The sequence below is a fragment of the Girardinichthys multiradiatus genome, chromosome 11 (genome assembly GCF_021462225.1).
Source record: "Girardinichthys multiradiatus isolate DD_20200921_A chromosome 11, DD_fGirMul_XY1, whole genome shotgun sequence".
In the NCBI taxonomy this organism is placed as follows: Eukaryota; Metazoa; Chordata; class Actinopteri; order Cyprinodontiformes; family Goodeidae; genus Girardinichthys; species Girardinichthys multiradiatus.
The window spans coordinates 26,886,728-26,903,316 of record NC_061804.1 but is presented as its reverse complement, the minus strand read 5'-3'; the positions used below and the strand labels follow the sequence as shown (position 1 = coordinate 26,903,316).

The following is a 16,589-nucleotide window of genomic DNA, read 5'->3' as shown; positions in this document are numbered from 1 at the left end:
GTGTGTTTTTGCGGCAACATTCCTCAGATCCTCTAAGTGCTCCAACATACAGGGCCAACATTTCGCTGCTAGTAAACACGGTTTAAACAACGTACGTTTGTGGGAGGGTAGATTTTATCTTGATGAAATAACCATTTACAGCAAAATAGCAAGACAAATAGAAAATCTGACCATAAAATGTTCAATAGGTGACACAGACTATTAGACTAATTTACATAAAGGCCTGGCTTAAACTATATAGCTTTAAGTACATATTAAAAGATCCTCACCCTGATTATGGTGTATTGTTTGGCAGTATAAACAAATGTCTGTGCTGCGCTCAGTAGAGGGCCCCTGGTGGAACCTGCAGGGAGGCCTGTCCATTGAGGTTCCTGGTCCCATGAGCTGAGGCTCTGAGTGAGCCTGCTGGACCTGTCTCTGCCACACAACATGGGCCCCCGCACAGCAAGGCCACTCCTCTATCCCTGCTGAGTCCAAGATGAGAGGCACGGGGAGTAAGGCCGGGTGCAGCTCGGGGGGAGAGCAGCAGAAGCCTGGACTCTGACCGTAGTGAATGTGGATGCTGCGGTCGTCCTGAAGGTCCAAACTCTGGTGAAAGTGAACTGAGGGTCCATCGAGTAGACAGCCTCCCACTCGGCCCAGAGGAGTGGAAGGGTGTCCATGTCCCTGGTGGCAGCAGTGGGTCTGGAGCTGTAAGGGGATGGAGGGAACTATGACAGCAGGTCCCGTTTGGTCATGGTCCTGTCGCTCTGTCCCCGGGCTAGGCCGGTCAGTGGGCTCTGGCTTGGGGCAGTGGCAGGGGCTGTGTTTTGGGGGGCACACCGGGGACTCTGTGTCCTGAACCGGAGCAGAGGGAGCAGCTGCAGCAGCTGCAGTGGCCCCTCGCTCCTCATCTGAGCTTCTGCTCAGGCCCTGGCTGTGCTCCCCCTCCTCATAGTGGTGGTGTCTGTGGCGATGGTAGTGGATGTGGCTGAAAACAGTTTGTGGCTGTTCCTCAAGGCAGCCTGCTTTGTTCACAACAGAATCCAGAGACTTGGGCCGGTTCTGGGCCCCAGCCTCTAAACTGTTCTTGCGTGGGGCATGCCCAGGCCCCGCCCCAAAATACCCAAATGGATCATAGTCACTGCTCAGAGAGCTGCGGAAAGTGGACCAGCTGCCATAAACTCCCTGTAGGGACACATCCGTACAGTTGAGAACTGAGTCACTGGAGGAGCCATGCCAGGGCCCTGAGCTGGAGTCACTTGCTGGCCCATCGGCCAAGTATCCACTGCGCTCTGTGTGGTAGCTGCCTCCGGAGCAGCTCCCATCATCCTGCCGGCTGTGTGACACTACTCCATGGCTCTGTGGTGTGACCGAGATGCCGTGCTGCAACCTTGAGCCAGACGTGTTTCGTTGGGCCGGACAGGAGGAGCGGTAGTTATGGCAGGACCGTCGCGATGTGTGGTGATGGGCGGAGGTCCTGCAGTTAGCGGCAATCCTGTGGGGCCTCCCAGGAACATCAACAGGAAGGTGGTACCCACAGCCAGCTCCCAGCTGCCGACTGCTGAGGAAGTGTAGAGTCTGAGTCTCCATTGGAGAAGAGCTGTTGTAGTTGCCTAGATTGGGATAGGGTCCTGAGGGCCCACGGGGGTAGTGGGGTCTCATAGAGAAGGGGATTGTATGCTGAGGGAAAGGATGGTTGTGGTGGCTATTGTAAGGCTGAGGGTGCAGGAAGCTTTGACTATGCTCTGAACTCTGCTGGTTTCTGTTCCTCTGGGCCTGCCGCTCTGTCCCTGTGGTCAACAGAAGATGAAAGAATATAGCAATTTTGACAAAATAAAAAATCAGAAAAACATTTCTAAATTAGTTTACTGAGCTTGGTGAAACAACAAAAACAACATTATTTAGATATTTAGTAGAAGTGAAGGGTTTTATTATTTCTAAGTTTATTGTAAAATATATATAGCAATAAACATGTGTCCAGACCCATAATGTTGTGCATGCAAAGAGGACAGGTGCGGTGCTGCATCAGCCAGGGGTCAACACAGTCTCTGTGGAACTCATGAGCGCAAGAGATGATCCTCAGATTCTGGCAAGGTAGAAAGACAGGCACATATGTTGATAAATGACCTACTAGGATCAGGAAACCAACAGTCCTTAGCAAACATATTGATATGCCTCACGCTTTCCCATACTTCTCTTTATTTCCACACAGTTTATTGTATTTTATCAGGATTTTTTGTGAAAGACCAACACAAAGTAGTGAATGATTCAAGTAGAAACAAATGATACATGGTTCTCATATGACTGCCCTGGATTTAGCTCCTCATCAACTCTGACCAGCATCCCTGTACCCTGCAGAAAAAAATGATTCCCACAGCATGATGCTGCCACCATCATGTTTTATTGTGAGGTTGGTGTGTTAAGGATGATGTGCAGAGTTAGATTTTAACTTGAATGCTGGTCTACTACATAAAATTCCAAATAAATACCTTGAGGTTTACTTGTAATGTGAGAAATAGTGGAAAAGTTCAATGGTTAAAAACTTTTTAGCAAGATATTGTACAAATATAACCTGTTCCAGGCTCTCTGCCTACCTGCCCATCCTGGAACTCCTCCAGGCAAATAGCACAGACGGGGCTTGAGTTCGAGCTGCTGGCCGAACTCCAGGCCCCACGGTGGCGCTGTGAGCCAGAGCAGCTCTGGGAGCGATAGATTTTGGTCTCCAGTTGACTAATGGCCCGCATGGTCTGCTGATGGACAGAGTCCTAAACAAACAGTAGATGAAGAAAGTCAGAAAAAAACAAAACAAAGCTTGAGCGATATCTGAGCACAAAAAGCTGCAGCTGCCACTCACCCAAGTTCTATTGGACTTGCACCTGTAGCGGAAAGCAAATATCAAGACGATGGTGAGAATAACCAGGACGATGGTGAGCACGATGCTCACATCATAATGTGGCTGTAAAGCAAATGGAGGAAGACATCTCAGTCTAATGTGCACACATGCTTCTTCAGCATAAGACTGCTTTGGATTTCTTTTTTATTTACATCAGAAAACATCCTGGTGAATCTTTTTCTTTCCCGTCAGTGCTTACCCATTTGAGCTCCACCTTAGTCTCAATAACAACTGTGGCCTCCTCGTTCTTGTTGACCAGATTCATCAGGCCCTCAGCATCCACCCCCTTTATCAGCACCACTGGACGGGGGAGGGAGTCTGTTTCCTTCAGCTGTGTGTGAGGGTCAGTTAAATGAAGAAGATATAAAAAAGGTAAACAGCAGCACAGTTAAGGTGTTGCATGTGCCTTTGGGTCTTTTATTTTGAGTGAGTACAGCTGTTAGAACACAATTACCTCAGCAGCCGCAATGGCATCATCGCTGACATCGAAGATAACAGCCTGGGCTCCCTTTTCCAACGCTATGCGAGCCTGAGAGAGAAACAACACAACCAAAGACAGTCAGTGTCACATTTGACTATATACACATACACTACTTCACTATTGGTATAAAGCAAACATCACCAGAATAACTTGCTACAAAATCACCAATAATCATACCTATACAGGTCAGTGACACAGTGTCTTGCAATTTATATTTCCTTCAGGCATCCTTTACTCTGATACTCCTAAATAAAATCTAGTGCAATAAATTCAGAACTAATGAGTAATTAGAGTCCACTTGTGTGTTATTTTAATTTCTTAGCACCACTGTGAAACATATAGGTGGCTGCATCATGCTGCGGGCATGCTTTGCTTCAGCACAGTCCGCTGTGAGGTTTACCTTTCAGCAGGTCAACCCTAACATACAGGTAGAGCTGCAGTGGAATAGATAAGAACAAAGTGTATTTGTGCGTTAGAATGGTCTGGTCAAAGTCCAGACCTAAATCCCTTGAGCCTTGAGCTATTTTGCAAAAAAGAATGGGCGAAATGTTCAGTTTGCAGATGGCCAAAGCTGGAAGAGAAATACCCCAAAAGACTTGCTGCTGTACTTGCAGGAAAAGGTTGCTCTACAATTTATTGACTAAATGAGGCTGAATATAAATACACAGCACAGATTGCAGATCGCTATTCTCCAAAACTTTGAAAACCATTTATAGTTTTCCTTTCCTTTCCCTGTCATGCAGTACTGAGCTGCTCTGTCACAACAAAACATCCCAATAAAATAACTAATTGTTAAAAAGTTCAAGGTTTATGAATACTTTTTTATGGCCCCGATGGCCTTTATGTGCCTCTACAAGGTATGAAGTAACCCTTTGACCTGTTGGTCATAAAAGTGTTTTGTAGAAATGTCCACATCAATACTGGCAACTGGTGATTTTGTCTCTGAAATTTCTGTGACAAAAGCAACACTACCTGAAACAATACAGAATTAAAAGGAAAGTTTACATTGTGTCTTGTAAGGCTGATAATTAATATATCCTAACCATACACCATTAGTTTAATAAATGAGTTTGATCTGTGCATGTGTGCTACGCTGCTGACTTGAGTCACGAAGTCTTTAAGATCTGTTGTCAGTAGGCATTACTGTGCTGCTTCTGAAGGCCGTTTTTGACACTGATATGCTCCGCAGAAGCCCAGAAAAGCTTTTGGCAGATGTCAGCGTGAAAACAAACAGCAGCCGTTTCATCAACGTCTCATCACATGCTCTTTAGTGTCTGACATCTGCCAACACTTAATGAGGATGAGACGCGAGTTTAAACACCTAATGCTCTCGGTCAAACCAAACACTAAGCAGTTGAGCACATAACTTAAAAAAAAAAGAAATACTGTCCGCACGTGAGCACAAGAAAAATTGGACCTAAGGACAAGCTCAGGGCATTTAAAGTATTGATCAAGCATTTCATGTCAAAAGGAGGTCTAGTGGCTCGCAGTTCTCTGTTGCAACAGCCTCTCCCCTGTTTCATCACAACTGTAATCATAGTGCATGCATGAACCTAAATGAGGTGCGGTCACATAAAAAGATTTTTTTTTAAACCTGCTGTTTGACATGTGGGAATTTGCTTTACCTTGGGTTCAAAAGTCCAACACACGCATACAAACAGCTCAGAAATATATCATCACACACTTCCTAAATGGCCGCTGTGGTCTTTTTATATCTCAGCATTAGTAGTAGTGGTTCCAGATTGTGGTTGCCAAACCATGTGGATCCACAGAGCCACAGATCCGGAAACAGACTGAGAGATCTCATTACATGATTAAAAGGAGATATATTTAAACTTTAATGGTGCAGAGAAAATGGACGTCCAACGCTAACAAGACCGTTAAGAGGGCTATCAACACAAGTGTTTCGACATCTCCTGGTCCACCACAGTCGGAGCTGAAACAGACATGGCTGCGGTTAAGTAAACACTTATCCTGATGAGGAGCAACCTGACACATGTGATTACACACTGTTTGGCAATGAGAGCAGAAACAACTGCAGCGTCGGAAATGACTGCGGTTTACGGAGCAACACAGCAAAGACGTCATCAGTGAAAAACTAACAAACAACACGCAAGCCGCAACAGCCTGTTTCCTATTTTAATGCGGGTGGGTTTTTGATGGAGAGAGGGGAAACATGAGGGGGGAATGCAGCTGTAATCTGTGAGTGAGAAATGAGTTCAGCTGAGGTGGTGGCAGCACAGCAGCAGGTAGTGTCACAAACATCTGGGGAAACAGACCTGCAAACCCACCTCAGAACAACTCATTTTAACAGGAAATTATCACCTTCCATGTAAACAAGAATTTAATGTCTTGATATAAAGACAGCAGTGATTGCAATGAGTCTGCAATGTTTCCCTTAGGATTTTGGTCTTGGAGGGTGGGAGTTGGGGCGTGTACCAATGTGTTTTATTTGAAGTGCGTGGCAGGTAAAGTAGACCTCAATCGTTGTTAGAAAATAATTCAGAAAAGTTTAACTTGACTGACGGAGGAAGGGGGTTCCGGTTCCAAACCCCCCCCCCACACACACACACACTCCAATAAAACCACCTGACGTTTCTCCATGCCATCCTCCCTGCTCCTTGTGTGCGTCTGATCGGCGCAGCCTTACATCAAGACTTAAATAGGCGTGTTCCTCCGCCATAAGTCCAGATGTTTAATAACTTACTACATGTCGTGATTTTCTTCTCGAGGGAGCAGGCGGTCCTGTTGGTGGGGGGAGGAGAGGGGGGTTCCCCCCTCAATAAATGGTAGGGGAAAGGTGTTTAATTAAGAGTAGAGAAGCACCTTTTAGACTTTTTCAGGGCAATGCCTGCTAAAAATAATTTTTTATTTACCACATTAAAGAGACATGCTATTTAATAGGAGCTGTAGATTTGAATCCAACAAAAATGAAGGATTTACAAGATTATCCCCATCTATGCATCAAAGCATATGTTTATAAGGTTTTGCTGATTGTTATTAAAAAAAAGTGCATCGGGCACGCAATCGTGTGCAGAGGCTATAGTCCTCGATGCGGCTGTCCAGTGTCCCGGACTCGGCGACCTCTGCAGAATTTTTCGCCCTTCTCTTTGCCCCTGTTTCCTGTCTATCACCATCAAAAATTTCAAAATAAAGGCCTCTAGTGGGGGCAAAAAAAAAAAAGAAAAAAGAAAAGTATCAACGAGCACGTTGTTGGTTTTGGCATTTAAAGACAGAAAATGATTCGATAAAATGAATTAAATGGGAAAAAGTAAGCAGATTTTTCCTTCTTTTATTTGACTGGCCAATCGTCAACAAGAGCTAACTCCAATCTCTCGCCAATTAATTGATGCATCTCCTATTAAGACTGCCAAATGTTTTTCAAGGCCCAAACCAGAAAACCTATAGTTGTAAAAATATAATTTGGATCATTAACCTGCTGCAGTGAGGATTCCTTTGTGGTTTACTGGACGAGACGACCAGATTAAAGAAATAACCAATTTCAAAGTGTTTATGATGCCATGCAAACTAATGAAACACGAAAATGAACTTTTCGTGTTAACATTTGTGATGTCGGACAGAAAAGGAATTTAAAAATGGAATGGAAACCTATTTGTTGCTAAATTTACAGTGAGTAGCAAACAAAACTCCTATGTCCAACCATTTAATATTTTTGCCATAAAGGGCCGTAACTTTGTTTGATTTGTTTAATTTTTATACATAAAATCTGCTTTAAAATTGTGGGATTTTCCATTAAGATATAATAAAACAAATTCCACAGTCGCATCATTCTGCATGTGATGTAAACAAATTATTTTGGGAGAGCTTTATCTTGATCACATCAAATGGACATGCCACATTAATTCCTCTACCAGCAAATAAAAACCTAATTGCTGGATGCTTTTATCTTGTAAAAATCTTACAGAGATCGGCTGATGGGAGACGATGACTCACACAAACAAGCCAGCCCTAAATCTCGGTATTAACCACAGCGCTTCTTGCGTAAACATCAGTGGGAGCCAGTGATCTGCCCTCCACAGCTGTGGGTGGCCTTTCTCGGGACTGGCGGAGCAATTTGTTTACAACCCAGGGAAAGTGTGGCCTGTGATATGGGCAAACTGTGAGCCAGGCCCGGCATCACCGTGTGTTGTTGACTGAGCAAAAACAAACTACGCTGCTCTGATGTCTTTATTGCACATGAAAAACGGGCCTGAGAGTTTTCCATCGCCTGACAAGATGCTTTGCTTGGTAACATGTCAGGGTTTATCATGGGTTTAATGTGGACAGGATGACAGAGTCATTACCCAAAGTTTTACCCAAATTCTCTTTGTATGATACTGTGACTAAAATAAGGAAAAACTCTATCAAGCTGGTCTTTAAGGAACCTCTGTATTAACATCTAGAATCAAAGCATAGTCAAACAAATCTTAAGCCCCTAACACTTTATTTATGGCGGATTTGATGTAATCCTGAAAGTTCTTGCTGAAATAACACATAATTAAATTTTAAATTAAATATCCAAACTGAAATTGTGAAAGGAGAGATTGTTAGCCTAAACTCTGCACTTCTTAGATTAACAATAAATCTGATGATACTATTCTGCATTTGCGTCCAGAAAAAACACCAATAAAAAAAGCATAACTCACACCTCTAACTTTATAGTTCCTGTGTAAACTCCTCATCAAGACTCCCCACATCACTCGGTGCATACGCACATTACACTGTGGGATAACACGTGTGGGAGGAAGGAGTGAGAGTGAAAAAGATAAAAGAAAGAGGGAAAAGTCAGGGCGGGAGAGGACCGAAGCACGCAGGCTGTGGTGCTGCAGCGTTCTAGTGTCTAATAACAGAGTGAAGAGCTCAGGGCCTGCAGGTCTGAGGCCGACTCTCTGCTCTGTCATTTCGCCACACTGCCACACTGGAATCAGTACTTAGCCGCCCGGTGCACCACGTGGATAAATGAAGGGGAGGAATGGAGAGGGCTGCTGATGGTAGAGGTGGCAAACAGGCATTGAAGCAGGTGCACTTTGTGTCAGTTTTAATAGTCGGTTTGTCCTGAACTCAACATTGAGTTCAGGACAAACCTTCAAGCACTCAACATTTATATGTGATTCTCACATAGAATAATTACACATAGAGTGCTATATTACAAGTCTTTTTGTCTTGTAATTTTGATGATTATGGCTTACAAGAAAAGCCAAACTTCAGTGTCTCAGAAAATTTGAATACTGGGAAAAAGTTCATTATTGGAGATTCATGGTGTCACACCCTTATCAGCTAACTGGTGCATCAAGAGCCACCACACACAGAAGATTACTAGACGTGAGCTACAAATGTCGCATTTATCGTGTCAAACCATTCCTGAACCAGAGACAATGTCAGACTCACACAAACAAGGAGTAACGTTCAGCTGTTGTCAAACGGAAGATGAGCGATACCAGACCCAACAAGGCAGATGACCTTAAGGAAGCAATCAAAGCAGCCTGGGCTTCCATTACACCTACGCAGCGCCACAGGCTGATCGCCTCAGTGCCACGGTGCATTGATGCAGTAATTCATGCAAGAGGAGGGCCAACCACTTTTCAAAAGCCTGACATTTGTGGTTAAAACATCCTTTTTTGATTGATCAAATGTGATATTCAAATTTTTTGAGACACTGAATTTTGGATTATCTTTACCTGTAACCCATAATCATCAAAATTACAAGAATTAAAACCTTAAAATATCTGAGATGTCTGGGAAAAAATATTGCACTTTTACACAATATTTCAATTTTTTGAAATGTACCTGTATTCTTAAGTCACCTAGGGATTTGTAAAGCAGTGTCTCATCTTCCACCCTCAGCTCCTGCATCAGTCTGTTGCAGTGACCATTTTCTAGCCTTCTAGCTGGAGTCAGCCACAGTATAACCCACCACCTGAGGGCTCTTCTCCTTCCATTTCGAAGCAGTTTTCTTCTAGCTATCAGCAGCTGGTGTTGATAATGCAGTTCCAGGCCCAGAACAACAGCTGCTCTACGTTAAACATCCATTTTGGAACTGATGCCCAAGTGGGGGTGAGGACCTTTTTATTATATCTCGATGGAATTGTCAAGAATAGTAATGAATTTAAGTTTAATCACACATCATTGCAGGAAGCAGCTGGATCAAGTGGTTGATGTGTGAAAAGACCAGGCATATTCAATAGGGGGATTCTCCTTGCTGTCAGGCTATTCTGTAAAAACTTTTACAGGGTTATTCCAACAGAGGAATGAAACCAGTGTTCTTGGATACCTTGAAAATATTACTGACCACCGATTACTGTTTTAAAGCAAAACTACCTTAACAACTATAAGCGCTTACTGCTGTAATGAGATCTGCACCATCCCAGACACTTTGCTGCAGATACAAGAGGAGGGTAATAGATAAAAATCTGATATTTAGAACCCTAAAGAGCATTTACGCTTAGATATATCGGTATTGTGGATATTATACCTGCAGAAGAAGGGCTTTGTGAAACTTTTTTGTCATCATTACTCATAAAGGGAAACAACATTTGTAGTCCTCTAACTCCAGGCGCTGCTAACTGCCCAGCTGCTAATACTGAGGAAGTTAACTTTTAGCCATCTTCACAATGGTCTGCGTTTGCTATGCAACATGCTACCAGCTGGTCAGATTTCCTGGACTCTCAGCATATCAGGAATGTACCTGAGGGTATGCTGGCACTTGACAGAATAAAATGATGCAGTTACATGTTTTTGTTTAATATTCATCAGTTTCTGGACTCCTTGTAAGTATTCCAGTGAAATCTCTCTTTTGGTGGCATCTTGCAATGAAGACCAGATCAAATAAATGTAGTTTATTCAAGACAGTTCCAGCTAGTTTGTTTAAATTAAATACTGTGTTACACATCTTATTTTTAATTCAACTGCATTGTTTTTGTGTATTAATATAGCGACAATTCGCAACAAATATTGTCTCAAGGCATTCACCGACTGATTATCTAGTTTTTAAACAATGCAGTCAAGTTCATTTTATGATTCGTGTGAACTGCTAACTTTGCATCAATTCCTCAAACTGAGCATGCATGTAGCAACATTGGAAAGGAAAGCTCTCCGATTTCAAATAAAAATTGCAATTTGCTAAAAATGCAAAACATATAAACATAAAATTTATTCAATACAGTCAAGTAAAATGTTATGACAATATAGTTCTAATTAGTACATGAATACTACAGTTTAATAATACCAGTTTTAATCCACAAACCCTCAATATATCCTTGTCGCCTATCTACGAGTTCAGTATGTCAAAAATTAGCTTATTTGGGTCAAAATCATGGTCAAGTATTATAGGCAGCATGTGTACTTATGTGATGTGGAACTACCCAACTTATTTGTTATGAAAGTGCATGTTAAAAAGGACAACCAGAATACTGGGCTGAGCAGGATTTGTCCCTCATCATCTTATATGGATAATGATTTACTGTTGTCTGGATAGGACACCGTTGCCTCCACTGAAGTCCCTGATGTTTTTTCTTCACCTTTATGTAGCAATAAAAACTCCAATACATATGAAATACAACCACAGTTCAATAAGGAGTCACTAACAGAACAGGACCACAGATACGAAAGTTCTCCCTGTCTCTGTACAGATAATTTTTCTTTGTTCAGTAAATGACACCAAAGATAACTAGAGCATTTGCTCTAAATATTGTTTATAAAGCTGCGAGGCGGTATATTTATGTCAAATTGTGTGGTAATAATTGCCGTATGTGTGAGATTGCCATCTGCTCGCTTCTGGTTGAGCAGCAGCTGAGTTGGTTGAAGGAGGGAAGGCAAGGGTGTGGCCCTGCTATTACTCACAGGAGCTCTTTGATGCGGGGCCACTGTAATTGGGGGAGGGGGCACGTACTGTAGGAAGAGGAAGGAGGGGTGGAGGAGGGCAGGCAAGTCAAGGCAGGTGAGCCGATTTTACCTCTCAGGAAAAGTTTTAACCCTGGAGGGGTGGGCCCTAAATCACATATTCCTGCTTTCAGTTTGTATACATCCCACTCCCACACACACACACACACACACACACACACACACACACACACACACACACACACACAGGAACAATTAATCCAGAGTCTGGACTCCAGCCATCTTCACCTGCACCGAGGACAAAACATAACTAGTAAGATCTGAGCCTGATTCAGCTGCCAGCAGGTACCAGAGGTCATTTAGGGCGCTCACAATATGGAAGCTGGAGTCGGACGCCCTCTCATTAGCAGGCACAGTTACACACATTTGAAATGCAAAGCACAAGGTGACAAGAGAAAAACCAGCAACATCTGATATGCTATTGCTTGCTAAATACATCACGGGAACATCAAAGCGCCGAGTAGCGAGCACCCGTACCCTGCGGGTGTGTGTATGTGTGTGCGTGGGATGAATCAGTTGGGAGTTTGTGCCAGCAACAGGAGCAATGTTGAACTGAGAGACTCACTATGCAACCTACACATCCGGACTTACCCAGAGAGCCCACTGCCAGGAACTGAGGGCAATAATCAGTATAAATCAGTAAAAGGGTTAAAAAAACCCGCAAAGGTTTTAAAAAAGAAAACTGAAGCAACAAGATGAGCTGCTCCTTTAAGATCAACATGAAGCAAATTCAACTGTTTTGCAAGACATTGGCATAACCATTTAATGCTGGGGACAAAAACATTCAGATTTGATAACATTTTATTTCTCTTAGACACGGATCAAAGTGTAAAAAAGAATGCTAAAAAAAAATCACTCCTTGGGTTTATGTTGCCTATTTAATTCTGGTTCAGGAGAACCTAGAGTGGAAACTGCTAGAAAGCAAATCAACAAGCTGGTTTTTCATGACTGAAGGGTCAATTTTTAGCTCAGTATAAGAAAGCTCATACTATGCTCCTCATACTATACGTTCATACCTGTTCCACACATGGGACAGGTATGAAATCATGATGGGGTGTGAAGGGTTTAAATAAAGTGTCTTTTGAAACACTACCAGTAGGGGGAACCAAAGACAGGATTTTCTTGTACACATTTCAGTACAGGAATAATGTAATAAATTCTGGCAGAAAGACTGCTATTAAATGAATGAGTTATCTATTCAGCTAAAATCCGCTCCTTTTTTTTGTTGACAATCATTAAATTAAGTAATGCTTAAAAAAAACACAAAAACCGAGATCTACAAAACCTGTACTTTTTAGCTCACACATAAATTAAATAGATTGATTTGACTAAATGGGCTGAATTTTACGTTATTTTAAAATGCTTTACACAAGCATTTATATTCCTCGACGTTTTTCACATTTTGTCACATTACAAACCACAAACCTTAGCTTGTTTTAAGTAAGAAAGCAACATAAAGAAGTGGGTAGCTGAGAAGTGGAAGCAAAATGACAAATGATCTTAATTTGAACAATATAAAAAGTGTGGCTTTAATATGTATTTTGGCCCTCTGAGTGAATGCAACCAGCTTCCTGTGCAATGATAACAAGTTCTCTTCAATCTGAACCATTCAAATGAAAGTTTAGGGTCATTGTCCAGCTGGAGTCTCAAGTCTTTTGCAGCCTCTAACGCGTTTTCTTCCAGTCTTGTCAGATATTGAGCAACAACCACATTCCCATTAGCTCTGACTATCTTCCCTGTCCATACTGAAGAAAAGCATTCCCACATCATGATGATGCCACCACTGTATTCCCCTGTAAGAACTGTGTGTTTTGGGTAATGTGTAGCATCCTCTACATGTTTGGTGGTAAACTGCAAGCAGGATTTCTTATTGCTTGCTTTCTTTCTTTCTTTGTGTTTTTCTGGGGCATTCACTGAACAGCTGCATTTATACTGAGAGTGAATTAAACACAGGTGGACTCCATTCACTCATTAGGCGACTTCTTAAGGTGGATTCTATTTAGGTGTACCAGAAAAAAAGGTGGACTGATTACAAATGCATGCCACGTTTCAGATTTTTATTTGTAAAAATAATGACAACCATATATAATTTGCCTTCCATTCAACCATTATGCACTAGTTTGCATTGTTCTGTCACATATAAACTGATAGAAGTTTGTAGTTTTAACATGACAAAATGTGAAAAGGTTTACATTCTAATCACTTGTACATTAATACCACTGACTGTGTCACTCTTGGAAGTAATAAAGAATAATTAAGTAAACCACATGGGTTGGATTGTGAGCAGAGAAATGTAAAGAGGAAGGATCATTGTTTTCTGATGTAGCAGAACACACACCCACACACACATACACTGGCATTTTTCTCATACCTCTCCGTACACAGAGGGTAGTTTTGAAACCTCAGCTGCAAAGATTGTCACATGAGAAGCCAACTGATGCCAGAACGGAGCCACTATCTCTTTATTGTCGATGTTCAACTCAATCAAGAGCTTCGCTCAGGAGTAATCCTCCTCTGAGTAGGAAAGGACAGCCCTTTTTGTAATGTCTGTATCAGTGTGTTGATACATTCTTGTAATATAGCACGGATGAGAGCTCGACCAGAGATCGAGAAAGAGTACTGCCTGATTTCTCTAAGAAACGGGCGTCAACACGGAAACTTGGGGGAAACCAATTAGCGGGACTCTACCGGCCTTTTAAGTGACAGATAACGTTCTTGTTTCCATAAAGCATCCTGTTATTCAATCAGGCCTGTAAGTGAGAGCTTGTCAACCCCCACCTTCCATGATTCTTGTCGTGAGCCCTCCATCTCATTCAACAGCTCCTGCAAGCCTCCAGGAATTCACTCCTGGAACAGGCTGTGCAGAGCCGTGTCTTTATGCAGGGTAAACACGCATACACAAACACCAGCAGCATGCTGACAACCCACACACACACGTACACACACACAGGTACACACACGTACACACACACACGTACACACAGGTACACACACGTACACACACACACACACACACACACACACACACACACACACACACACACACACACAGGGTCTCTGTGAATGAGGTTAACCTAGATACAATCAAATTAACAAAAAAATGCATCAGTTTGTTTGTTTTATTATTATATTACTCTATTTATTACATGAACAAGTGTCCATAGGGTTTCTGTCATCAATGGAGGAGACGGAGCTTTATAGATTCTCTGCTGCCTAGTTTGATTTACACCAAACAATCATATGTCTCAAAAAAAACATGAACTTAAAAAAAAAAATTAACTCTTAGCATTTTAAGCAAATCGCTTTGTGTCATGGAAAACACCAGAGACACCATCCTCAGAGGGAAACATGGTGGTGGCAACATCATGCTGTGGGCAGCCATGCTAATGGATGTAAGCTGTCTTCTGTTGGCTGGAGGATGCACCAAGTGAATCTGTTCTTCAACAATAGGTTTCAGGAGCATTTCTGAATACTTAGTTCTTTCCACTACAAAACCTGCAGTTATTTGGGATTTGCTAAAAATCATGCCATGTTGGATCAATGTTGCTTCAATGTTGTTTTTTATCCATTCGTACACCTGCTACTACCATCAAGTCCAAAAATATTCACCCTTAACATTTAAGATGATATGTTCACAACTATTTTGGGAACATGTTGTAAATGCTACCCAACTAGGTTTTTACAACACACAAATCAATTTAAAAGGCAAAGAAACATCCTTTATCTTTTACTCCCACAACTCAAGTGGGCCCGGCGGCTAGAGGGTCTTGTCATGCAAGAAACAATAAAGATTTGGAATGAAAATCAGGCTAAAGGGTAATTTAGGAAAGAACTGCTGGAGCAGATGACAGTCAGTGAGCCTCAAACTAAAACCACAGTCATTACACAGATTACGGCAAACACAATTTGCTACTGAGCTATGCCTTTGGTGTTCTTTGCAGTAATTGCTCACCAGTCAGTGGAAGTGGTGATCAACAGACACACCTCAAGAATTAAGCCGCAGAACAAAAGGTTAATTTTTTTTGCACAACTTTGTGCAGCCCTGCCAAATTTGGATGATTGCAAACAGATGAAAAACAATTTTCTAACACTGCTGACTTTTTCTATTCGACAGTGGTCAGAAAGACTGCACAAATCCAGGCTTATTACATGTTGACCAAGGCAGGTGAAAATTCCTATACACCAGTCGCTGATTTAAAGATTTAAAATCTTTAATATCTCCTGGAACAATGTGAATTAGGGATAAAATGATTACCACAATCCAAACATTAGCACCCATGTTTAATTTAAGACAGGCATTTTTTTGTTTCACTCTAAATCACTGCTCTCAAACTCAAAATTGTTCTTGCTTTCATATACCATATGCTCTGCTCCCGCTCAAAATGATATGTCTGTGCCCAGATGTAATATCTCCACAGAAAATATCTTCTGCTCAATTTTGACTCAAACACCTTGTGTTTTAATTTCCTCAGCAGGAATGAAAGCTGTACTCTCATGTCTGTTTCTCTGCTTGCAGATTTTCTTTGCTACTTCTTGGAGTGATGTGGTGGCCTTGGTCACAGCCAACAGACTTACACTGTCACTTTGACATTACTGCCTTCTTTCTGAACCTGCCTGTTGTGCGCATACAGATCACTCCAGATAGATCTGTGAGGTTTTACTGAGCAGAAAAGGAATTAAATCTGACTGGAGTAAAGAAAGATAAATAGGGCAATTTGTTCTGAAATTAGAAATGTTTGCTCATTCAAAGGGCTTCCTCCATAGCTGCAACAATTTAGACAGTTTAATTACCGTCTTAAAATGAAAATGCTATTAAAACTGTACATGTTAACTGCAATGTTAAAAACTCCAGTTTTTTAGATTGTCCCCTGAACACTGCATCTCACAGATACATCCATAAAACCAACATACTTCAATCAACAAAGAATATCAAGTGTTAAATGTAGCTGTATTTTGGACTATAATTGCACAAAGTCAATAAATATTCTTTCCTCACTAGGAAACAACACATGTAGTTATTTACCTCCAGTTTTGCAATGGCTAATGCAAAGTAAGTTAACTTTCAGCGATACTAATGCAGTCTTCAAAGTAGCCTGGTTGGTTTAACTTATTACAAACTGCTCAGATTATTCATTCTTTGCCCGGTGCAGTTTGATGAGTGTCTACTTTGTTAAAAGCCTCAACACAACAGACAAACTAAAACAGAACTTCATGTGAACCTTTACAGTGAGAGCCTTAAGCATAGATATAATGCTCTTTCAAAGCATATTTAAAACCTAATTAAACAGCTTACGCCAGCGGTGATTCATGATATGGGCAAAATGGGTCACCACC

General features: G+C 41.8%; 1 protein-coding gene across 1 annotated transcript in view; it reads right to left on the bottom strand.

Annotated features, from left to right (window-relative positions):
* The window catches only part of LOC124876615 (E3 ubiquitin-protein ligase RNF43), a 125,830-nt gene that overhangs the window by 3,711 nt on the left and 105,530 nt on the right, over positions 1–16,589 (bottom strand). The window contains exons 3-8 of the mRNA XM_047379537.1: positions 3,330–3,404; positions 3,075–3,206; positions 2,837–2,938; positions 2,577–2,747; positions 1,966–2,068; positions 270–1,772 (exon numbers count right to left, since the gene is read on the bottom strand). Of these exons, the coding sequence (XP_047235493.1) occupies positions 270–1,772; positions 1,966–2,068; positions 2,577–2,747; positions 2,837–2,938; positions 3,075–3,206; positions 3,330–3,404 (2,086 nt within the window). The remainder of the gene's footprint in view (positions 1–269; positions 1,773–1,965; positions 2,069–2,576; positions 2,748–2,836; positions 2,939–3,074; positions 3,207–3,329; positions 3,405–16,589) is intronic.